Source organism: Cervus elaphus, chromosome 12 (assembly GCF_910594005.1).
Source record: "Cervus elaphus chromosome 12, mCerEla1.1, whole genome shotgun sequence".
In the NCBI taxonomy this organism is placed as follows: domain Eukaryota; kingdom Metazoa; phylum Chordata; class Mammalia; order Artiodactyla; family Cervidae; genus Cervus; species Cervus elaphus.
Genome location: NC_057826.1, coordinates 58380595 through 58407034, shown reverse-complemented (window position 1 = coordinate 58407034; position 26440 = coordinate 58380595). Strand labels below are relative to the sequence as shown.

Below are 26440 nucleotides of genomic sequence, written 5' to 3'. Positions count from 1 at the left end.
AGCAGTATTATGCCAAGAGACAGCTGTTTATGAAGGCACACTTACCTATCTTCTACTATCTTATTGGAAGGATAAAAAACTTTGAATGAAAATCCACTTCTTGGAAAAGAGCCCTTTGGAGAGAAAAATGCCCATCAGTGAATACTCAACTTTTGAAAAAAAAGAACCCCTATTTTTAAAATCAAATTCCTTGCTCGTGGCTTAAAGATGAAGGTACAAGATGTGACTATAAAGTAATGAGACAAATTTCTGCATGCTCTTTATAGAGCAAAAATATTACTATAAAGTATCTCCACTAGAAGGAAAAAGTAAAGTTGACCAGAACAGTCATGCTAAAAAATGTGGCCAGAAATGCTTAGGAGTGGGTCTACTTAGTATAAGAAATAAGCAGTACTGAATGATGCTTAGTAAGCATATAAGACACTCAAACATCATGTTCAAGAAATCTTTCCTGCCCCTCTCCCCAGTGAAAATCTGGGATTGATGCCCCGCCATGGTCCCCTCAAAGCCACAGAGCAGGGTCACATATACAACTGTCCATTACTAAACTAAATAAAGCAGACTCTTATCTTTTCAGTCTTTGTGTCCCTGGCACTAGCTCAATGCGTGGCCTATTGCAGATCTTCATTAATGTGAGTAAGTATCAAGAAAGGATGGAACAATGTCAAAACCATGTTTTGGGGACTTCTCTGTGGTCCAGTGGTTAAGAATCCGCCTGCTAATGCAGCAGACGTGGGTTCGGTCCTTGCTCCTGAAAGATCCCACATGCTGCAGGGGACTAAGCCCATGCACCACAACTACTGAGCCTGTGCTCGAGAGCCTAGTCGCCGCAGCTGCTGAAGCCCGCTCACCCTGGAGCCCGCGCTCGGCAGCAAGAGGAGCCCCTGCAATGAGAAGTCCATGCACTGCAACTACAGCATAGCCCCCACTCGCCAAACTAGAGACAGCCCCCATGCAGCACCAAAGAACCAGTGCAGCCAAAAATAAACAAAATTATTTAAAGAAAGTTAAAGAAAAAAAGTTTTGAACTTGTCCACAAAGGTATAAATAAGGTAAAAAAAAGATAAAATGATGGTGTAGGAAATGGTGGTTTACTCATTTACAAGATGAAAAAGAAGAAAAAAACTCAGAAATAAAAGTGTTTTCAAATACAGCATTAACTATGTGAACACCCAAAGAGTTCAGTTTAAATAAGGAAATAGCCTCATTATGACAAGAATATTGAAACATGAATAAAGATTCTGTAAAAATTAGGCCACACATTACAAAAACAATGAAACCAAGTCAATTGTGTGCATCCTTATAGCAGTAGTTCCCAACCAGGGTCAGTTCTGTCCCCTAGAGACATTTGGCAAATACCTGAGGACACTGTCGACTGTTAAACCTGGGGGCTGCTACTGGCATCTAATGGGTAGAAGTCAGGGATGCTACTAAACACCCTGAAATGAACAGGACAGTGCCCCAAAACAGAATTATTTGGTTCAAAATGTCGATAGTTCTGTGGTTGAGGAAGCTGGACACAATAAATGTGTAAGAAAAGCAGTAAGGATGATGTTTCTAAAAGTGACCTAGATTTAAAAAAAAAGAACCAAAAAATTAAAGTCTAAAATTTGTAAGAATCAAGGAAACATACATATTAAAAATCACCAGTGAAGATACTTGATATAAATAGCAACATTTATGCAGCATTTAAGCCCCAAGTTAAAAAAGTCAATTATATTTTTACAGAAATTCAGAAGCAACTTCAGGATTCTGAAGCATTTCAAGGTTCTGCATAAAAATGAAATATTAAAGTGTGTCCCAGTAAGAATCTCAACATTCATCAGGCTTAGATTTTGGAGACCTGGACAATTTCTAAAAAAAAAAAAAAAATCACCCTCAATGAACAAGTACCATTAATATGTGTACAGAGAGCAGGATACATGCTCTGAAAGTAATTTCCAGAAAGGAATCCCAAGGCAAGTTACTTTGAAGGGGAAAATACTTATTTGGATTTATAATGGTGCCTTTTTTTTTTTTAAGACTAAGTCACATTACTTTATAGTCACATGTTCTTTTGAAAATTTAAGAACTTTCTCTTTATACCAAATTAATTCCGTTATTTCATTGATCGTATGTTTTTACTCCAACAGTAACTGACTAAACATAAAGAAGTAACACTGTAATCTTGACAAATTATGATACATAATGTTAACTACATTCTTACAGGGTTTATGCAGAGGCATTCGGTATTGGTCAAAGTAAAAGGATCATATTTGTCTGCGATGACAAGCAGGTCAGGCACAGGGTACACCCTCAGAGCATAGTCATATGCCCAATACACTGGGCAGACATAAAGAGGGAGAGGAGTCAGGTGTCCTTGGGATAAGACAGTCTTTACAAACTACAAAAGAACAACACAAAACAAACTTCAATGCATTTGTAAAAGCTAAAAGAGCAACAGAGGATTTCAAATTAAATACCGATTACCAAAGAGACAGAAAATTTGAGAAACATTTGGGAAAACTGAATCCCAGAGCTTTGGGAACACTGATATGAAATTATCCTGTATTTTAGGAGAAATTAATGAGTTTTCATTTAATACTATAAAAGCTACTTCCCCAAAGAGTCATTTTGGAGCAGTTATATTTTTAGCTGTACAATAAACTCATTTCCTAATTTTGTTCATTTAAAAATAATTCCACAGCTTGGGTAATGCCAAGAATATATACTTGACCTACATACACATTAAAGGTTATAAAATACATACTGAAAATGCTGTGTATGATCTCTTTCCATACTTCCAAATGAGGATACATGTAACCAGTGATTGAAAGCTGTATGTCAGGGAATCTCGATAAACACCACATCTTCCTAATGTGGGCATATCATAGGAAATATTTAATAAACATGATTAAAAACACATTTTCTTTAAATATATGTAAAAGTACAATGTAAGATTTGTGAGTTCTAAAGGCAAAATGGGAAGCTCCAAAGAAATTTCCTGCTTGTTCTGGGCTTTCTTCTGTCTATTAGGGGATACCTCAATAAGAAAACTGAGAAACACTGATTTAGGGAACCAAAATTACCTTACTGACAAAAGTGTGTTGAAATTATTTTGAACTATAAACAAAAAACAAAAGGGCAACTGATTAAGTGACTTAAAATTTTATATAAAGTCACATGTAAGATATCTTAATAAAGAAGATGTTTAACTTACATGATTAGGAATATCCAAATTGCTACTGGGAAAACGGACGCAGTTTCTGCACATTTTATTCACTAAGTCTTCACGAAAGACAATAATTTCTTGTGTACAATACTGAATTCTGAAATGAAAATGGTAGTTGAATGTGACTTCCTCCGAAAAAAATATAATGTAATTTTAAAGGCAAGATATTTTATAATACATTCCCACTTCAAATTCAACCATAATCTATTCATCCATGCATTTGACAGTAATTTACTGAGCTCTCAATATGTGTCTAGCAGTACTCTAGGGATGAGTGGACAGTACAAAAAGACCCCAACCCCAATGCAGTTCATTCTACTGGGGGTGGGTGTTCAGAGACGATAAACAACAGATATGAAAACTAATAGTATGTTGAGAGATGATTAAGTGTATGGCAAAAAGAAAAAGACTAACAGGGATCATGTGCAGGAAGGGAAGGTCAAAGGCTGGAGTATTTAATAGGAGGACCGGAACAGGTGGGACTCATAATGAAGTTTGATCTGAGCACAGAGTTGAAGGAAGTGAGAGTCATGCAGACATGCAGAGGCAGGCGGAGGGAACAGGCAGGCGGAGGGAACAGGCAGGCAGAGGCCCTAGGATGAACCATGCCTGGCACATCTGAAGAACAAAAGGGGGCTGGAGTGGCTGGACTGAAAGAGGAGGAGAAGAAATCACAGAGGAAACGGGGCCAGGTCTCGCAGGGCCATGACCACCATTGCATAGGATATGGGCTGTTACCAAATAAACGATGGGTCCATCTTTCTGAATCTGTAAGGGCAGATCCACCTTCTGGTTTAAAGGATCACGCTGACATGGTTGAGGGCCGACTACGGAGGAGCAGGAGTAGAAGCTAGAGACCAGTGAGGAGGCTATTACAGTAGCCAAGGCTAGAGAAGATGGTCGAGGGTCATAGAGGGGGAGGTATAGAGAGATGGCCAGATTCTGGATATAAATGTTTAAAGTCCTCCTTCAGATTTTTGAAGGACTTTCTAAAAGCCTGCATGTGAGGAGAAACCCCAAAGGTTAGCCTGAATGAATGGAAGGATAAAGGTGTCATGAACTACAATGAGGAAAGCTACAGGACAGGGTGGGGCTGATGGGGGAAGAAGATTAGCAGTTCGGTTTGAAGTTGTTTATTAGACATCCATGGGGAGATGATGTGTAGGCAACTGAATTGTGCGTCTGGAGTCAGGGAGAAGGTTTGAGGTGGAGATATCAACGTGGGACTTGTCAATACATAGAGGATATTTAAAGCTCATGGACTGGATAAAGTCACTGAAGGAGTGAATGTAGGTAGAAAAGAGAGGGAAACAAAGACTGAAAGCATTCCCTCCATAAGAACCTATGGTCACCGTGGCACATACAGTAAATGCGTAATCCTTCCATCCTTCCATTGTAACTTTTCTTAAAGGATGTATAATCGGAATATCTATTTTAAAATCTCCATCCATTAAGTTTCTAAATTCAATGTTAGTGAATTATTTAAATATATTGAAAGTATTATATTAATATATACAATATATTAATATAATATATACAACATACACAATATATATATATTGTGTATATATATAATATATACAATATATACAATATAAACAATATATTAAAGTATTGTTAAAGTTTTGAGAAACCTAAAATAAAGAGAAATTCTCTTTTTACTCCATGACAATCAAAATCTAGACAAATTTTAAGAAATAGGTTAATTTTTAAATGAAAGGTAAGAAAAAACATGATATAAAATATTAATATTTACCTGCAAGGATTAGTAGTAAAAACTGAAAATGGTACTCTTTGCCTGAATTCATTAGTGATGCTTTCAGCAAATGGTGGCCTATAAATACAATTAAGGTGATACAGTATATATTTTTTAGTTTACAGAGTTTTCTTTCTGTTGCAAATATCTGAATAAAACTTACCTTGGTAAGATGGAACCAAATCCAGGATCCTCTGGGCCAGGTACAAACACAAAACGACTACTGTAGCAAAATTCAACATAAATCATTCTAAAAATATTATCATACCACTACCCAATAGTCTAAAACCAAGTTATCACCTTTAATTAAATTATAAAATTTTTAAATTAAATTTCATACATTTTAATAAATGAACTAATAAAATTCTCTAGACCAATATCATTCAATAGATCTTTTTTGCAATGATGGACATGTTCTATATCTGTACTGCCTAATTACTGAGTACCTGAACTGTGGCTAGTGTGACTGAATGTTTTTTTTTTAGTTTTTTAATTTTAGGCTGCACTGCCAGGTTTATAGGGTTCTTTTAGTTCCCTGACCAGGGATCGAACCTGGACCCCTCCTCAGTGAAAGCACAGAGTCCGAACCATTGGACCACCAGGGAATTCCTTTAAATGATATAGCTTTAAATTTAAAGAGATCCATGCTGCCAGCGACTATCATATTGAAGAGTATAGTTCTAGACCCTTAGAGTAATAATGTCACCAAGAAATTTGGATTATGGTTGAAATTATTACTCTTCCATTTAATACTTTCCAATATATTATTGTGACAGAAGGATAATTTTATCTCCCAGCTATACTAATTTTCTCAACTTTTTCTTCCACTCACTTCTTAAATTAGGATTTATTTTTGTTTCTCAAATAACCCTTTAAATGAAAAAATATAGCAACAGAAATCATTACCTTTGATGAATATTTGGATATTCACATATTATATCTGCCAAAGTTTTTAGGGAATCTAAAATTTTAAAGGGATATTGAATTTAATTGGCATATGATATACATAAATCAAATTTTATTTGATCAGATAGAACTCTACATATTATGAATAAATTTAAATTAATATAGATTATTTCTTATCAACTTAGTTTATATAAATGTAGGAACACTTATTAAATAGATCCTCAATACCTTTCAAAGCTTGAACTTGATTTTTTCCATATGGTGCAGATGAAAAATTACCACACAGAATAAAGCAGGTTGGAGGTGCTGGTGAGTAACCTAAAAAGAATAAATGAACATCACTTTTCTGGTCTAGAAAGCATATTAAAATCTTTTAGCCATGAGCTTTTTTTTTTAGCCATGAGTTTTTAATAATAAAACCTTACTGTCTAAAAGCAATACCTTATTTTAGTAACAACTTATTATAAAAAATAGTAATAATAGTGCCCATTTATTGAGCACTTATTTTGTGCCAGGCCCTGCAAAGGCTTGATTAGTCCTCACAACATCTCTCTAAACTGAGAAAGAGATTAAGTAACCTGCCCAAAGTATTAGGCTGCAGTTTAAACCCAGTTCTGTCAAACTCCAAAGCCTAAGCTGTTATCCACTCTTGTACTGTTTTAGGACTAATTCATATTTATCATGAACACACACATACAGTTATTTTTCAAATGTAAAAATGTAACTCTTTAAGATGAACTCATTTAAAATATTTCAGGGCTGAATCAACTTTTTTTAACAAAAACAGACTACTCAAAAAGATACATTTTTTTAAAAAGAATTTCGTTTTAAGACATGAGCTCTCATAAAAAAGAATAGAAAAAAATGACACCTACCAGAAAACATGATGTGAAGTTTTTCCAATACTTCTACTTGGTCCAACCAAACATCAGATATAAACACAAACATGGCATCTTTATTCTCATCCTCTAGTTGTTTTAGTTTTGCAGAAGTCTTCACAGATGTATTAGAAGGCCCTCCGAAAAAATTAATATTTCCATAGTATGCCCTAGGTAATTATAACACAATTATTACCTTCTATCCTATATTCTATTGAAGATATTTTTCTGCTAATTCTACAAATTAAGCTTCTGTCTATCTAATGAGGTTATTTCCCCATCAATGTAAATTGTACCATGAAAATGTATTATCTGTATCACTTAAAAAGCAAACAAGTTTATTTAAACATTCTAAAATGAGAAAGGAAGCAACACTGAGGCAGTAAACAAAGTAAGATAAGTAAACTATATCTGGACCTTTTAAAACTTTCTAAAGCAAATATTAAAATAAATCATAATTTCCTTATATAGTTGAAAGTAGGAGACATAGGTACTCAATTTGAATAATAACTAATACAGGTCTCAAAAAAAAGTGCTAGCCATTTGACCAGGCAATTTCACTTCTAGATATCTGTTCTAAGAATTTAAGGATGTCTACAAAGACTTATCTATATCCCAGAATTGTGAAAATCTGGAAGGAACACTAAAGCTTGCGCCAAACGGAAATTGGAGTGATCTTCTGCACTCCCAGCCTCCACTGCTCTTGCCACCTACCCTTCACCGGCTGCCGTTCTACAGTCCTCAGTTTAAATGTTGAATACTGTCCCAGAGAACTGCCCCTTGAGGATCCCAACAGAGGTCAGACTTCCCCACTACACACACTTGGAGGACCCTGCACTTCTCTTTCACAGAACTCATCAAATTTGTAATCAGCAAATTACTTGGGTGATGTGTAATGTCTATCTCCCTAATCCAACACCTAGCACAGAGTCTGGCAATATAGTATGTGCTTAAAGTACATTGCTGAATGTCACAAACCATGTAATAAATTTCATGGTAATGGAAAATGTTGACTGAATATTATTAAATGATGAAGCAGGTTACAAAGCATTGTACAGTATGTATTCATTTTCAGCATCCAAAAAAAGTGAATAGATATAGAACCTGTATATTCTTATTAAGTCACTGTAATTATATCCTATAAAGTCACTGCAAACACTGCCTTAGGGAATACTGAACCTTTCTCTTAAGGAAACTGAACTTTCTCTTGGCTAAACTGAAACGAATGGTAACTGGTATCAGACAGATTGTAATATTAAATCATTAAAAAAAAAAAACCTCATCTTGGTAGATTCTATTTTTCTACACTTGATCTTAGCCAAAAGGCCGAGAAGCGATCTATTTTTCTTTATCTTACAAAAGAGAAAGCAAGGTTCAGATTTAGAAGCGTTAAGTGACGTGCCTGAGGCCATCCCAATAACAGGTGACAGTGTTAGGTTTTAATCTTGCAGCTATCAGAGGAATGAAATAAGATGATACAGATGATTTCAGTTATATATCCAAACATAAACCAGAACATTACAAACAGAAATGCCTATTAGGCTGATTCTTGAGAAATTAAAGCTTAAAAAAGCCTCAGTAACATCCTCCATCCTTGGTTCATGGAATGTAAGGTACAAAGACAGGAGCAAGAGGAAGGCTGTTTTCCCAAGAAATGATCTAGGAATTCTAGGAACTTTAACAATGCATCAGGCTCAGAAAACATAAGTCACATGTCTTGTACCAGTGAAAGAGAGCAACATGGCAATGGAATCTCAGCAAATCTGTACTTTAATTTAGAGAAAGTGGGACAATTTAAATAGAAGATTATTTGAGACATTACAAAGATGAATGCTTGGCTAAACTGAAACGAATGGTAACACTCAAGGCCAGCTTCCTTGATTATACCTCTCATTCAGAAGAGTAATTTTGAGGCCTGTATGAAACTATAACACCAAGACAACAGCAATTATGCTTTCAATACAGCCCCAAGAAACCCTACCATGATGTAAGCCTAGCCACAAACTAGCACTAAAAGCACTCACTCAAAAGTAAACTGGCTTGATGCGGGCTTGTATTCTCTGTGGCATGACCAGCACTTTACCCTGGATTTACTTCACCAAGAAGAAGATGCACAGCAAAAGCTGCCTGCCAGTGACTCCCCGCCAGCAAACGTGGCCTTGGCACCTGATTTATAACAGCAGACTGGACCTAAAATCTTAATCATCAGACTTCTTGAAATCATCACCATCATCATGGAATCTCAGGATTAGAATGCAACTACTTTAATTACCCCAGATGCCTAGAGGCTCCAGGAAGCTAATATTAAATATCAAAGCAGCAGCCAGCTGAAGCTGACTAGGTGTGAATGAGGGTGCATACATTTATCTCGCCCACAGTGAGCCATCACTGAAGATGTTCCAGGCGAGAATTCAGGTGCAAAGCACTGCCAGAGCTGACTGTTCAAGATAACTCAGAAATCTCCTAATTGTCAAATATTGAACACTAATTCAAAATATGCTTAAATACCTCCAAGGGGAAACAAGAAATGTCTATAGACTACATTCAACCCACAGGCCACCGGCTACAACTTTCACACCATTATTCAGCCTCTGTCAAATTCCTTGAGTGACAGGGAATTCACTCCTCTCAGAGAAGGTCCTTTTGGAACCCCTCTAATATTATAATGATTTTGCACATATTAAATAACTATATAATCTGCCTCTTATAGCTTTTACTCAGTAAAATACAAAAATAAGAACTTTATATTAACATGGGAATTATATTCTTCTGTTTTCCTATCTCTTGTCTCAGTCCTATAGATAAATAAGACCAATGGATTGGAAATCTTTCCCAGTGAGAGCCAAATACAAAGATGCTATTGCAACCAGTCTGGAGTCAACCCACTAGTTTTCAGTTTCATATAAAGTCCAGTCTTTTAACTCTCATTTTCCACTGCTCTTCACCTTCTAACACAAAGTCTGAGGACTTGTAATAATTGACACGTGATATACTATCTTACATTTATTACTGCCAGTATTCTAAAATTTTTATAGAGTTTAAGTGAAACATTTTTATACCTAGTAGTACTAGAGGGTTCAGTGGGTGGAAATCCAAAGGCATTGACATGAAACACCTGATCTTCAAACCAACCTGAAAAACAGATAAGTAACACATCACTTTTATTTGTCCAATTTTCTTGTTTGAAAGGACAAAACTGTGGCACGTAAAGCAGTAATGCTAGGCCATCGTTTAATCCCCGGTCAACTAACTACAGAATTCACCAGTCCCACTGAACTACAGAACAGTTTCAGGTTCAGAGACAGTCTCAGTTCTTTTTTTGTTTTTTATTTTTGGCCACACCATGTGACTTGCAAGATCTTAGTTCCCTGACCAAGGATGGAACCTGGGGCCATGGAAGTGAACATGCCGAGTGCTAACCACTGGACCACCAGAGAATTCCTGATAATCCCAGATCTATTAAAAAAAAAAAAAAGTCATGAAACTGTAATAGATTTAGAAGTAAAATTTTTCCCTTTCTTATTTCACAGTACATGTTAGAGTACAGATAGATAAGGTACACAGATAAAAATGCTTTTTTTTTTAACATCTATTTTTTATTGGAGTATAATTATATAACAAAGTGTACAACAGAGTAAATCAGCTAAATGTATCCATATATCCACTCTCTCTCAAGCCTCCCTCCCCCTCCTCTAGGACATCACAGAGCTTCAAGCTGAGCTCCCTGTGCTACACAGGAGCTTCTCACAGCTATCTGTTTTACACATGGTAATGTATCTATGTCAATTCTGCTCTCCCAAGCGGTCCCACCCTCCCCTTTCCCCCCTGTATCCACAAGGCCATTCTCTACATCTGCATAAAAATGTCTCATTTTATGACTCTACGTGCAATCTTTTTTTCTTTTAACTTCACTGAGAATATAACTCACACGTCATACAACCCTTTAAAAGTGTATACCTCAGGACTTCCCTGGTGGCCCAGTGGTTAAGAAGCCGCCTTGAAATGCAGGGAACACAGGTTTGATCCCTGGTCTGTCAAGATTCCCACATGCTGCAGGGCAACTAAGCTCCTTTGCCATAACTACTTGAGCCTGCTCTCTAGAGCGGGGAGCCACAACTACTGAAGCCCGCACACCCTAGAGCCCATGCTCTGCAACAGGAGAAGCCACCGCAATGAGAAGCCCATGACTCACAACTAAAGAGTATCCCCCACTTGCCACAACTAGAGAAAGCCCACGCATAGCAACAAAGACCCAGCGCAGCCAAAAATAAGTAAATCAATAAAAACAAATTAAAAGTGCATACCTCAGTAGCTTTTAGTCTATTCACAAGTTGTACAACCATCAGTACTAATTTCAGAATATTTTCATCATCCCAGAAGGAAACCCTGTGCCCACTAGAAGTCTGAGAGTTACATAATGTCAAAAGTATGCTCTGATAATCAATATTCCCCTGAGTTACACTGTTAATGTATTTTAACCAATGTAGAAAGGGTTTTACTGTAGAATGATTAGGACAGGGAAAAAAAAATACTAACTTACCCTCTGCTAAGACAAAGCATGATTCTGTATATAAACCACTATGGAACTGGTATACAGTAGTTAAGGAAAATAATTCTATTTCTATGGTTGAGGTAGTGATAAAGTCAATATACATTTTGGAAGTTACACTAAGTATCCAAATAGGTAAATTTGAAAATGATACATAGTCAATTTCCCCAATTCATTTAACACAGATTTTAAAAAAATAAAAGTGAGGGATATAGCTTTACTGAGATCCAGTTGTATTGTTCCTGTAGGGTCTTCCAGAAAAAATTTTCCCTAAAAAAAATTAAAAGAAATATGTCCACATTTATGTAAAAATGAATACTATGGTAAAATAATTAAGATACTGACAATTTTGACAACAGAATATAGTAGAGAGTACCATGGATTTTTTAAAAAATCAGTAATTCCAAGTCTAGGCTTTTCCATCACTTAATTGAGACTCAGAGTCCTCAGAGGTATCAAACAATGACTACTGCTGATCAAGAGATGGCAGCAGGGACATTTGCTGCCTGCCACAAGAGGGACCTCACCAGGTGCCTTCACCTAAGATAGCCAACAGCATCTCCCAGGGAGCAGGATGTGGTCTGCAGCTTTGAATGCTTAGAAACTGAGAAGTCAACCAGAGATTACTGGGGAACTAATTTCAGGCTATGCAAACTGGTGGCTTGTCTAAGACACTCTTTTCTGATGTCTACTCAGGAAACCAAATGCAAATGAAAAAGTTACTTAGTAACTGAAGTAGCTGCTTTCAAAGAAGAATAGGTTCCAGTGCCCTCTGTAAAAATGCTGAATTTAACTGACATTTCATCAGTCTGAAGGCTGAAAATAAAGGATGGATACTTATCAAGTTTCACTTACCTCTTTTAACTGGGTTATCATCCCAAGAACAATCACATCTCCGATTTTGCTTGTACTGCCCAATAGGGTTTCTATTGTCTTCAGCTAAAATAAACAAAATAAACTCTTAAGGACTGAAAATATGTTCCTTTAAGAGACTAATCTTTTTTTTATAAAAATAAGTAAATTTTGAGTGCACATTGCAGTATTTACATCTATTTTACAGTAGAAAATAAAAACTTAGAAAATATAATTTTATCCTACAAAAAGCTAAAATAGCAACTGATGATGTCTTGGAAGAATTATGCCTAAAAAAACACCATGTCAACACAGGCCCTTACCAATGACTGAAGTTTCATACCATATTATTTTGAATAATGATAAGTATATTTATCTTTAAATATAGAAGAATATGAATTTTGTCAGTCTCTTCAGCACCTGTAAATTAGTGGGCTATTTAAAAAGTTATATTCTACTCTTACTTTATTTAGTATTTTGAAAGTCTGTCATTATTACTTATAGTCTCAATTTGATCATTATATTTTTACCAGAAAGTTAAACGTAGTAGTAATTGGGGCACTATTTTAAAGAAATCCTTTCTGATCCTTTTCTATACATATAATCCTAACAATATATTAATACACACATACATAATTTATAAACACATACCCATACAGTTTGTTTTATTTGCAAAGATGAAATATTATTTGTATTATTCTTCAACTTAACTTTTTAAGTTTAATACATCTTAGACATTGTTGCATTTAACTATATTTAGATACACTTAATTCTTCTTAATGGATAGAAATATCTATAGTATATATACAACAATATACCAAACAACTTAAAGGACATAATCACAACATCCCATAATAATCACATTAACATATGATATTGAAGTTCTCTTTAAAACCATGAACCTCAAGTGACACAAGAATACAATGTTCATTTTAAACAGTTTTTAAAAAATGAAATACTTGGGAATAAATCTGAAGAAAAGACATGTATCCTAAAAACTTGATTAGGTAAAGATTTCTTAGAAACAATACTAAAAATATGAGCCATGAAAAAAAAAACTTATAAGCTAGACTTCAACATAATTAATAACAAGTATTTCAAAAAGACTGTTGAGAGAATAAAAAGACAACTTACAGACTGGGAAAAATATTTCAATTCACAATCAGTAAATAAAGCAACACAGGAGTACAAAGCTATAACAAAGTGAGGATACAATATTTGTAGTTTGCAAAGGTAGAATACCATACAGGGACAATAAATGGGGATTTAAATAACATGCCAACAGGGATACAAAGTTAAACAGCCTGGAAAGATAACAAGAACAATAAATTATTTAGCTAAGTCTTAACATTACTTTGGCAAAGAGGAAAGGTGAAATAATGCTTCTGGGCTGTAGGTATCTGAGTTGCTATAGGAAACCTAATATATTTGAGAAAATGCATAGATAATCATTGGTAGAGAAATAATCAATAATGTCAATTTCCACAACTTATTTTTTTCTGATAGCAGAACTATCAAACACTATAAATGTTTTCTCCTCATGGTGCTACCATCAAACATTAATTTAAGCATCATCTAGTATTATTGTTTTAGTATCTATCAGACTGCCCATCATTATGAATTCTGATCTAACATGGTAGAGAAGTGAATGAACCTGAGCAGAGCCTGGGCTCTTCAGAAGTTATGTGGAAACTCATAGAAACGGTGGGGCCTAGCCCGAAGGCGCTAAGGACTGTCCCCCACAGGGTTCCGTGTGCTGAAGCAGGGAACAAAGCCACCGACGCACTGACAGTAACCAGGTATGTGGCTGCAACAAAAGTGACGGTGCTGTCTGGTAACCGCTTCCTGAAATAGAACAGCAGAAGGAACACACGTTCTCCCTCTCCCTAGACGACGCCGTGGCCTGTCTGTGCCCTCTCATGCATTCTGTACATGTGGTTTCTTTAGCGCCTTCAGCACAGTTTTCACTCCAACTGATGTAACATGTCTCGGCTGAACAAGTGTGTGGTGGTCACTAGATGGCTGGACTGGGCAAAGAGCAGGATTTCAGAGTGGGAGTGAGGGCAAGATGGGTAATGGTGAGGGTTGGTCAGAAAGTCAGCAAATGGACCAGGAGGACTAGGGTTCTGTCCTGGTGGTGAGAGACTATCTGGGGGTTACCAGCATCTCAGGGCCTGCCCCAAAGAAGGAAGTAGATGATTCTGTTAGAGATTTGTAGCACCCAGGACACAAGGCATGGACTTTGCCAAGAGGGGGCACACGCAGGTCAGTTAGCGAAACAGTTATCAGTGGTTCATTTGCATTTAAAATTCAATAAATTAGAATTAAGCAACAAATACTAAGCTTGTACACTTACACCCCTAAATAATAAGGATAACGTTCTAACCTGGAATTTGCTTCCACTTTCATCAGGGTGAGAACCTATCACTGGAGGAGTAAATAATTCATGTCTGTGGGTTCTCTAGGAAAAAGAAAAATTCACATGAATTACTGAGGCAAACCTTTAATAAAACAGAGCGCTGTTCATTAAAATAGCACCCTGACAAACCATTGTTCTTAAATTAACATTACTATTATTTATTCTCAACAAATTTGAAAACTCACATACTTTAAAGTACAAATATCTAGAAATGCAATTTAAAAAAAACTTTTAAGGCTTTTTAAAAAAGGTCTATTGTGTACCTGGCAGTAATGCGCCCTGGGCTGATATGAAATGACAAACTAAAGCTGTCATCCTCAGAGGCAGGGGGAGTGAGAAAGAAGTGTCAATAGGTCACAATACAACCAAGGACCCTGAGAAGAAGGGGCCATTTAATGAGATTCTAAATGATAAAAAAGACTCTGCTAGTAGGAAACAGAAGGAGACTGAGACAAGACATTTTAGGCAGAGGAAGGGATGTGTCACAGAAGGAGTTCTGAGTCAAGAAGTGTTAGGGAAGTGATGTGAAGTTTAGTACAGCTGGATCACAAGGTGCACAAGTCAGAAAATGCGAGAGGTTGGTGGGAGTCTATATTTGGGAAACTATGCCCCCCTCCACACTGTGGTACCCAAAGTTTAGGTAGGGCAGGTGCCCTTCCCCCTCCACTGATATACCACCAAGACCTAGCAAATCAAAGTACTCCATCCCCTTGGCCACTGATTGGTTCAGGGTTGAATAAGTGCCTAAAGCCACGCCAATAAGTGACAGTTACTAGAACTTTTGAAAAAGAAGAACTCTCTAAGAGTTACTAAGGCTACTATTGGCCACCTGTGTCACTTCATAGGGAGAATATGTTTGAAAGTAAGATGAATTTTGTAAAGTTGCTGGGAGATGGGAAGAGCTAGATGCCTCAAGACATTGTGTGAGCACTGACTCCAGTCGTGCTTGACACAGCTGGACCTTCTCCACAAGCCAAGAAATTCCTTTGTCTGTTTTTGCCAGTTTGAGTTTCCATTACCTCTAATAAAAAAGCCCTAACAATATAGACTCTGCATGCCAAACCAAGAAGTTAGTCTTACACACAATTGAAAACAACAATTTTGAAGCAGAATGGTAAAAGCAGATTTGTGTTCAGGAAGAAACTGCAATAAAAATATGCATGGACTAAAATTCAACCCTTTTAAAAAATGTATGTATTTATTTATTTAGCTGTGCTGCATCTTAGCTGTTGCACAGGGGACCTTGGATCTTCACTGAGGCATGCAGGATCTTCAGCTGCAGCATGCGAACTCTTAGTTGAGGCATGTAGGATCTAGTTCCCTGATCAGGGATCAAACCTGCCCCCTGCATTGGGAGTGTGGAGTCTTAGCCACTGGACCACCAGATTCAACCCTTTTAATGAGGCTCGGGAGGGTTTAGTGACACCCCCAAATAATATCGTAGGCTTTAACACATAATTTTTAAAAAGAAAGAAAAAAGAAAGTGGTATTTACTGAGCATCTTCTCTGTGAAAAGCACTATGCCAAATGTGGCGGAGGAAATAAACAAGGAGTGTGCAGTCTGACACCAGGGCTACGCACCCCGAATGCCCAGCAGGACCCACTCCAGTAATTGACACGGGAGACACATTGAGTTGTCAGTGGCTGAAAGCAGAGAGAGACTGCATTCAACTGGAGATCGCGGAGGGCTTCGGGACACAGGAGGAATCTGAGACGGCCCATCCGTGATTTAGCTGCCACTTGATTTTACAGACTTATCCCATGCTACTCCTCTTCACGAGCCTTCCCCTCCACACAAAGGACTGAGAACTCATCATTTCCTGCACAGAGTCCACTTTACCTTTTGCTTTTGTTCACACTGTTCGCCACCTTTCCCCCATTTCCACAAGATCAGAGCAATCAAGGTCCCTGTCAAATGCCATCGTTTCCCTGAAGCTGTCTCTGATTTTTCTATGGAATGCATTCTTTTTGTATTTCTTCTAAAGCATGTATAAAATTCTACTCTTTATTTGTGCACATGTCTTCAACTTCATAGACTATAGTGTAGGAGGCGAATGCTAGGCTCAAGTCAGACTGACTAGATTCAAATCCTCATTCTACTTACTAGATATAACCTCTGGGCTAGTGACTAAACTTCTTTATGTCTCAGTTTCCCCATCCATAAAATGGGAATAATAGCATTTATACATACTGAATGTTGATATTATGATGATCAAATGATAAGCAATGTCTGTAAAGTAATAAACAATGCCTGGCATATCAAAAGCATGTGAAAAATGTTAGCTACTATTTTTACCACCATCATGATGGTTAAAGTGTTTTTTTCATATCTGTATCCTCTATACGGTCTCAAACAGAGAGAGCCCAATAGCAGTCTACTGAAGGACAAACTTTAGTGCACAAAAGTCCATCCTTTGATTATTCCAGAGTCTAACCTACATTGAAACAGTCTCTTTCTCCCCCTCCAACTTACCTGGTGCAAAATTGTGTATCGTTCACGAAACAGCTCTGCTTTATCTCTTGCTGTCCCAAATAAATTTGGTGCAGGGTGGTTGGTCATTAATAAACTAAAAAAAAAAGAATATGTCTATTTATGACTACCATAACACACAAAGACAGATCAGAAATGAAAGCTATATACCTTCTGAAAAAAAAATATACATTTGAAATTAGCTTCACATCAACGGATGGCATACTTACGGAAGAAATTTTTTTCTTTCTGAACTGTACACAAAGCGTGGGATATCAAATGCTCCTATGATATTGAAGATATGATCTCTGAAAAACAACCCATAAGAACAAACCTGATTTACTAAAAAATAAGTATTCCAAGTGAACATGAAAACTTGCATTATAATCTTATGTCATACACATTTACTTTCCACAGATCATGTACACAATTTCTTGTAGTGTCAAAAATAATATGGGGTTTTTAGCCTGTATGTTTTCCTCTCAGAGAAAAGAAAGCACTGCCAATACTCTCAAACAAACAAAAAATTTAATCAACTTCTAATTAATAATGTCATCTGTTGGGAAAGAACATTTATAATAAAATAGTGACATCTTAAAGCAATCTCTCCTAATATATACTGCTTTTATAGGCTACAATATTATTAAAGGGTGTAATTCATTTCCAACTATTTTTTAATCCAAAATATCATGCAAAAGTGACCCAGGAAAAGATGTAAACAAAAATGAACCGCCCCCCAAATTCTGACTATATCATTGACACTTACAGTGTTAGAGAAGGACAATTTACAAAATAATTTACCTTCAGACACTTCTAATATAACCATGTTTGAATGAGGTTAAATAGCACTATTCTCAGCACTGCTGCATAAATATTCCAATCTAAAAAAAAAAAACAACCTCCCTAAAATTATATCTATTTCCCAAAATGAAAATGGTCAAAAAAACTTCATGCTCGCCTGTTGGTAGCACCTAGTATAGAGAAGCAGAAAACCAGTGAACTTGAAGCAAGCCTTGATTCTAGGTACAGCTCCATGGTTTTCTAGTGGATCAGTCTCAGCAAGTTATTTAACGCTCCTTATGCATCTATAATAATGAAAGCCTGTCCCTTCTGCTATAATATAATGACTTTCTGACAACTGGAGTTGCAAAGATCATTTATAATTCAGTCCCCACTCGACCTCTATATTGGCTGACAGTAGCATGGCAGCCCACTCCAGTATTCTTGTTTGGAGAATCCCCATGGACAGAGGAGCCTGAAGGGCCGCAGTCCATGGAGTTGCAAAGAGTCAGACACAACTGAGCGACTGAGCACAGCACATAGGAACCGCTTGACAGAAACAATAGGTAACTTTAACGCCTATTTTAGGATTATAATCCTTATACTTTGATACAATTGTTTTGAATTTCTAATGAAGGATTTAGGAGCAAGTACTCTAGTATCTTAAGCAATGAGTTGGCAAGGATACATTTTAAATACCTTAACTTCTCTATTTTTTGCAGCTCTAATAAGTTCTAATAGAAAAAAGATTACTATTTGGGGATAGACATGTACACACTGCTATATTTTAAATAGATAACCAACAAAAACCTATCATATAGCCAAAAAAAAAAAAAAAGATTAAAACTATTGACCAAAAGGAGTAATGACTCCTTTCAATTATCTCCATTGCCCCAATAGGAAAAAAAATGTTAAAACTGTTTCTCTTCATTTTTCCCAGATGTTTTCATTTCAGTTAAACCCTGTGAATTTGGAAAGAAGTATTACATTCAAAGGAGGAAAGGAAAGAGGTTCACTTGGGAATAAAACCCAGAAAAATTACTGCCATATAAATTGTTAAGCTCTAACAGCATGAGACAGGGTAACAAGTCATAAAGCTGAGGTTCCACCCTCCGGGGCCATTCAGCATGTTACCCAAGTTAAGTCCCTGAACTTCAGGATTCAGCCCTTTCCTAAGATAAAAAGTAAATTATACCTCTGAATAATCAATTCAATTCACCTGTAGCATATAAAATATTAAATCAAATCAGTTGGGTAAGTGGCAAAAGTCTGTCATGGTACAAACACATCAAAATCTCAAATCCTGAGATAAAAATAGTAAAGATGAGTCATGTAATATTGAGGTTTATAATGTAGTGAAGTGAAAGTTACTCAGTCATATGACTCTACGACCCCATGGACTATAGCCTGCTAGGCTCCTCTGTCCATGGAATTCTCCAGGCCAGACTACTTGAGTGGGTAGCCATTCCCTTCTCCAGGCGATCTTCCCAACCCAGGGATCAAATCCAGGTCTCCCGCATTGCAGGTGGATTCTTTACCATCTGAGCCACCAAGGAAGCCCAAAGATAGCTTATAATGTAAGCTATCACCAAAAAGAAACTCAAGGAAAGAACCACTGTAGAAATGGTGACCACTGGTTATTTTCCCAAGAAAATAATTTAAAATAAGCACTCAATAACACTTCTGTACAGGGAAAAATTGAAATTTGTCCACATACATAGTTTCATCTACTGACTGACTGCATTCCTGGACTGCTGCTTCCACTACCGATCGTTCAATCATGTTTGATGACACTGAAAAGAGAAGTTCAAAGTCAAATTTTAAAAACAGGCATACAATTTAGTTCTCTCCATACATGGCTGTTTTTCCTTAAAATAATCTGTAAACAGTAACCCCAGGATTCTCATTTACATAGGTTTTAGGAGGAAAAAACATGTTAGGTTAGAACAGTAACTAACAAAAGTCTTATCTCAAATATCTTAATTTTCTTCTCTCAAATACACTTGACACACAGTCAAATGCCTCAGTTTTCTAAGTATTGTTTAGCAATATACAGTCAGGTATACAAATGTTTCTGTAAGCTCCTAGGTTAATATGGTTACAGTAGTATAACTTTTCATCACGACTGCTATGTTTCTTCCTTTTTTTTTTTTTTTGTGGCTGTGATTGGTCTTCATTGCGGTGTGCAGGCTTCTCCAGTTGCCCCATGGCGTGCAGGGTCTTAGTTCCCCTATCAGGGACAGAAACCACATCCCCTGCACTAGAAGGCAGATTCTTAATCACTGGACCACCAGAGAAATCCCCACAACTGCTATGTTTCAACAGGCATGAGAGTAACAGTAATAACAATAACTGCCACCATTTATCAAACCCTTAGTAAACAAGTACACTATGCTCAGTACTTCACAAGCATTACTGGATAGATGTCCTATAAGACTGATGTTCAAGCCATGTCTTACAGATGAGGAAAGCGCAACTCCAAGAGGTCAAATAACCTGCTGATGAACATAACTGGAAGGAGTAGAGAGCAACACAAACCAGAACCTGTTTCCAGATTGGGTGCCCTTAACCACTGTGGTATGTTCTCAAGCAAAATGCCATCATGTGCCATTAATGTATATTAATTTTCTAAAATTAACCATCTCTAAATTTTCAACTATAAAGAAAATTTTAAAAGATATATTTAAAATTCCCCCCTTAGAAGTAAAAATGAGATATAATAGCAATTTCTCCTCTATCATAGAAAGTTTCCACCCGTTTAACTGAAGAAACCGGCATCTGTACAACCTATGAGAGCAAGCCACACCCACCTCCCTCCTTCAGTGCTCTAGAAACTGGACATTTTTTTCTAGGAGAAGAACATTTCTCTTTTGTAGGTCCACGCTTATGGCAAAAGATTGAATATTTAACAAAAAGATCCCTCAAGAAAGGCTGAGGCAGGAAGGGAAAGTTATTCTCACTCACTCTTTTTTCCCCTCAAACATTTAAAAATAACTAACTTGAAAATCTATATGCAGGTCAGGAAGCAACAGTTAGAACTGGACATGGAACAACAGACTGGTTCCAAATAGGAAAAGGAGTACGTCAAGGCTGTATACTGTCACCCGGCTTATTTAACTTATATGCAGAGCACATCATGAGAAACGCTGGGCTGGATGAAGCACAAGCTGGAATCAAGATTGCCAGGAGAAATATCAGTAACCTCAGATATGCCGATGACAACACTCTTATGGCAGGAAGTGAAGAAGAACTAAAGAGCCTCTTGATGAAAGTGAAAGAGGAGAGTGAAAAAGTTGGCTTAAAGCTCAACATTCAAAAAAAAAAAAGCTCAACATTCAGAACACTAAGATCATGGCATCTGGTCCCATCACTGCATGACAAATAGATGGATAAACAGTAGAAACAGTGACTGACTTTATTTGTTGGGCTCCAAAATCACTGCGGATGGTGATTGCAGCCATGAAATTAAAAGAGGCGTAAGCCATTTTAGGATGGAAGGAAGGCCACCATGGAAGGAAAGTTATGACCAACCTAGACAGCATATTAAAAAGCAGAGACATGACTTTGCCAACAAAGGTCTGTCTAGTCAAGGCTATGGTTTTTCCAGTAGTCATGTATGGATGTGAGAGTTGGACTATAAAGTAATCTGAGTGCCAAAGAATTGATGCTTTTGAACTGTGGTGTTGGAGAAGGCTCTTGAGAGTCCCTTGGACTGCAAGGAGATCCAACCAGTCCATCCTAAAGAAGATCAGTCCTGAGTGTTCATTGGAAAGACTGATGTTGAAGCTGACATTCCAATATTTTGGCCACCTAACGCAAAGAACTACACATTTGAAAAGACCCTGATGCTGGGAAAGATTGAAGGCAGGAGAAGGGGACAACAGAGGATGAGATGGTTGGATGGCATCGCCGACTCAATGGAGATGAGAGGGAGGGACACGGAGGCCTGGAGTGCTGTGGTCCATGACACCGTGAAGAGTCAGACACGACTGAGCAACTGACCTGAACTGAAGTAACACAAAGAAATAGGCATACAGAGAAAAGACAGTGACCATAAAGGAATCAGAGGGAAATTCATAAAAGGGAAGAACTGTAGACGAGTCTCTGGGAAGGCCCCAAGGTTCCAACAGAATTAGAGGTTCCCGTTTAGCAGCAAGTGCTACCAGGGGTATGTCTCATGCCACCAGGACATTCAATACTGAGTCCTCAACTGCTCCTGAAACTTTTTAAGATAACTGAGGATGTAGAACTATATGAACAATATAAGTTACAGAGAATGTTACTTACAGGGTTGCTTTTCAACTGCATCGACGATCCTTTCCAGTGCATCTTCAAGCTCTATTTCATTGATAGACTGAAGAGCTTCTGTGAGGCACTTAACAGCTTCACTGAAAAGAAAGACTGGTAATTAAGACTACATGTTTTATGCCAAAATCTGGCAAACGTTCATCAATCCAGCATTGAAATTAAGACCTACTCACTCACTCCTCCCGGCAAGCAACACTCCCCTTTCCTGTGCTTTCTGAACAAAGCTCTTTCTCCTACCCACTGCCAACAGAACCATTCTTAAAATCCCAAATCATATCCTTCTTCTAGGAAGACTTCCTAAACCAGCTCTACCAGCTGCAATCTCCCTTTCCTTCTGAAATTGTTAATCTCACTTATAGGTCCCTTACATCTGCTACATCAAGTAGCTTTGTACTATGTATTACTTGACATTAATAAACTCAGTCTACTTCAATGTTCTGAATATAACAGACAAATAAATATTTATTAACTTGATAATGCATTTGCTTAAGTTCCAATAATTTCATCATCGTTTTCAATTGTAAAATAAGAAAAAAAAACGGGCTAGAAAAAACTTTGACATTTGAATATTGTCGTAGAGGGAATAACATTCACTAAAATCACATGAATCCCCCCCATAATCAATAAAACAGATTTTTAATAAATCACATGAATTCTTGATTTAAATAACAATAATTCTCAGAGTGAATACTGTCTCCTTAAACAATTAGCTAATTCCATGCCATTCTGTATTTGTGGACCACAACTTTACACTTTATATCAATATTAATTGTTACAGTCATATATCTTAGGTTGCTTATTGTTTCATGTGTGGGTGTCACATCCCTTTAGTTTATTATAGAACATGATTGATTCCCTAAAATCACACACATATTGGGTGAATCTTGGGAAAGCTACTAGGATAGACCAAAGTCATACTGGATCTGGTCCCTGTCAAATCTCACTGGTCTTATCCAGTGTCTCTGGACTTCCTGATGCTCTCCGGCTTCAAGATCTTTATATGGTCACTTCTCCCCTCCTCTTTACCTACTCAAGTCCTGCTCATACTCAGTTCAAACCATTCTTTTTTTTTTTTTCCCCAAATCATTCTTTTTTTTTTTCCAAATCATTCTTTAATGAAGACTTTCTTGACTCTAGAACTGTTTATATACCTGGTTATACACTATCATAGCACTTCTTTCCTCGGATCCTTTTCACAATTGAAAGTAGATAATTGTGCATTATTTAATATCCATGCTAGACAGACTTCTAAGATGACCCCTAATAATCCACCCCTCCTGGTAATCACATCCTTGTTTAATCACCTCCCCTTGAGTGTAGGTTGGACCTAATGACTTGCTTCTAATTATAGAATATGGCACAAGTGATCAAATATTTGAATGTATTGTACTTTTAAAAACAAACATTTTTAAGTGACAAGATGTCACTTTCTTGCCTTAAGTTACAAAAAACGGTGACTTTCATTTACTAGCAGACTCTGTTGCTAGTTGTGATAAAGTAAGCTGCCATGTTGGGGACGCCCAATAGCCAGGAAGGACTGAAGCCATCAGTCGGACAATCCAGGATGAACTGAATCCTGCCAATCACTGAATGAACTCGGAAGCAAACCCTGCCCAACTGACCTGAGATGACTGCATCTTGACTGCAGCCTGCTGAGAGACGGTGAAGCTAAGGACCCAACTAAGCCTACCTGAATTCCTGACCCATGGAAAATGTGAGAATTTAAGTGCCTGCTGTTTTAAACGTCTAAATTGGGGGTAATGAGTTATGCAGCAATAAACAATTAATACACTATCTGCCCTCCAACCTCCTCAGTGTTGTACTCTCCTATTCCCTTGCTCCGTAAGTATTTTACAGCTAATATATTTCAGTGTATTTCTGACTTAATTAATGAATGACATCTCGGTGTTAAGTCAAATCCTAAGTGAAAAGAAAAATACTGATTTATTGCTTGTATTTTTTAAATGTCGGGGATCAACAGATAATCAAATAATCAGAATTTATTATTTTCTCCTACAGAATATCCACTCTTGCCCCTGTCACCACTAACCCCAAAACATGGTAAAAGTCCCATAAAACTCATCTTCACAAAAACAAACCAAAAACCTCTACACACACAAGACCAATCAAAACCTGGTAGAGACGTGTATCCCGTCCAGCAGGTATTTACATATGTAAATACCGTATTCTTTCTTTTTTTTTTAAAAAAAGGCAGATTTAATGAGAAAAATCTTGTATAGGATCATTCTACAAATCGTAGAAAACACGGATATGGCAAGAGAAGTTCTAAAGGAAATCTTTAAAAAATAAATAAAAAAGACGACATGCTTCAAACCTACCCACTTCTTAACCCGTCAGGAATTCTCTCTCAAGAATAGGACCTGACCTAAAATTGGGAGGGCTGGCAGGGCCCACAATTTGTACTAATCTGACAGCTACTGGCAAGCAATGGGCTTTCCCAGGGCTCTCATTCGCTGTCTCCGTAACCACGTGAGCAGCGATGCTGGGATTCCCAAGCCGCAGAGGAAAAGACTAAGCGAGGAGAGAGCGCCCAAGCACCGTGCTAATATACGGATGCTGCGGAACCTATCGCCGCTTCTCCGGCTGTTCGGCAAGTGCAGGAGAGCCTCATCCCTTCCGGGAGAAACTTGACGAGTCCGCGTCGGGGAATCTAAGGCACCGCCAGATCCTCTTCGCTTCTTAGAACTCTTTCAGGGTCTCTGTGATTTTAAGGCCAGAGGCCTGGGTCCCTCTCGGCATACGGCTCATCCCGCGGCCCCGCACGGCGGCCTGGCCCTGGCTCTCCCTTCCTACCCCGCCAGCTTTCCGGCCCACTCACCCCCGGAGCAGCAATCCGCGAAGCTTGAAGGCGGAGACCGCCCGGCTCCTTAACCGCTCAGGCGCCATGTTCGCGTTTTGGCGCCACGGCCCCGGCTCCGCCCCTTCCCGGGCGTGCCCCGTCCTGGCCCCGCCCCAGACACGCCAGTTCTTATAATAACACGCTTTTTTAAATAGCGCCAGAGGCCGCTACTCCTCTCGGTGCGTGGAAAGATCCGCGCTTCCGCGGGCCATGCAGGCTGCTTCCCTGCACCCTCTAAGTTGCAGGAGTAAACGACCCTACACTGCTCTGTTATTAGGATACTGACCAGCGAGTGCCCCGTTGTTTGGTTGGGAACGTGCTTCCCTATCTCAAGTGCTTCATGGAACCCACTTTACGCTCTCATCGCTGCCCTCCACCTTCCGTGACTCCGGCCGGGCTCCTCCGGACCTTGGGGCCCTTCAGTACTTATGTTCTCTGCTTCACACAAGCCCTGGAAATGCTCTGTGTCACCACAGGGTTTTCCCCGACATTCACTCGCAGCTGTTAGACGTCACCATAATTCTCACTCACTCCACTTTATATTTAAGTTGCGAGCTGCCTTTGAGCGCTTTAAATGTATTAATATATTGCTCGTAACGCCAAATGAGCTGTGTGCTGTTTTTTCAACATCTTCCTTTTACTGATGAGAAAAGTGAGACACAGATGTGGTAGGTAGATGGCTCACTCAAGATGAAACATTCGGTGAGTGATGGATGGAGCCAGGATTACTCAGGCTTATTCCAGCAAGTGAGTTGTTCATTTGCCAAGCGTCAAAACGCTTGCTCCAATGAGTTAAAATAAAACCTTGGAGTGCATATAAGTGAACGTGCAGTCTTATGAAATGTGAGGATGATTCCTAAGAACTGCTATACGGTGACTTCCAGTGTATTCAACTTGTTGCTTATGTACAGCTCTGCGACCCGACGGACTGGAGCCCGACAGGTTCCTCTGTCCAACGGATTTCCCAGGCAAGGATATTAGAGTGGGTTGCATTTCCTTCTTCTGGGAATCTTCCCGGCCCAGGGATTGAACCCAGGTCTCCTGAACTGGCAGGCAGATTCTTTACTGCTGACCCACCAGGGAAGGCCAGTATCTACAGATTTAGAATTTATTATCTATTACTACAAGACTCTGAGAAGTCAATAATACTTGATTATTTCAGCGTTTGTGTCTAACGGGACCTCAGGACCAACTAGCTACAGCAAGCAGGCACTTAATAAACATATGCTGAATAAATGAATAAATTAACGTTCTGAGGGGTGAGCAGCCACATTCTCTTAAAGGACAGGGGCATCTATAGACACTGGAATGATTATTGTCTTCCCTCTTGGCACTAGTTTTACTTCAGGAACATCATATTATAGCAAGGGTTAGGCAGCTTTCTCTGGAAGGGGCCAGACAGTAAACATTTTCCACAGTGAGACCTATCTGGTCTGTTGCAGGTGCTCAGC

At 38.1% G+C, this 26440-nt stretch overlaps 1 protein-coding gene and 1 pseudogene across 2 annotated transcripts in view; both read right to left on the bottom strand.

Annotated features, from left to right (window-relative positions):
- The window catches only part of POLE2 (DNA polymerase epsilon 2, accessory subunit), a 29569-nt gene extending 4472 nt beyond the window's left edge, over positions 1-25097 (bottom strand). The window contains exons 1-18 of one of the 2 annotated variants that reach the window (XM_043919025.1): positions 24969-25097; positions 22109-22209; positions 19539-19614; positions 17272-17349; positions 17045-17138; positions 14539-14613; positions 12156-12239; positions 11514-11570; positions 11292-11340; positions 9811-9883; positions 6749-6921; positions 6102-6191; positions 5874-5928; positions 5131-5190; positions 4968-5045; positions 3200-3308; positions 2207-2383; positions 46-113 (exon numbers count right to left, since the gene is read on the bottom strand). In XM_043919025.1, the coding sequence (XP_043774960.1) occupies positions 46-113; positions 2207-2383; positions 3200-3308; positions 4968-5045; positions 5131-5190; positions 5874-5928; positions 6102-6191; positions 6749-6921; positions 9811-9883; positions 11292-11340; positions 11514-11570; positions 12156-12239; positions 14539-14613; positions 17045-17138; positions 17272-17349; positions 19539-19614; positions 22109-22209; positions 24969-25036 (1565 nt within the window). In that variant the 5' untranslated portion in view covers positions 25037-25097. The remainder of the gene's footprint in view (positions 1-45; positions 114-2206; positions 2384-3199; positions 3309-4967; positions 5046-5130; positions 5191-5873; positions 5929-6101; positions 6192-6748; positions 6922-9810; positions 9884-11291; positions 11341-11513; positions 11571-12155; positions 12240-14538; positions 14614-17044; positions 17139-17271; positions 17350-19538; positions 19615-22108; positions 22210-24968) is intronic. The other variant, XM_043919026.1, reaches the window with a different exon arrangement.
- Positions 7958-8089, bottom strand: LOC122706075 (annotated as a pseudogene).
- Positions 25098-26440: the final 1343 nt, after the last annotated feature.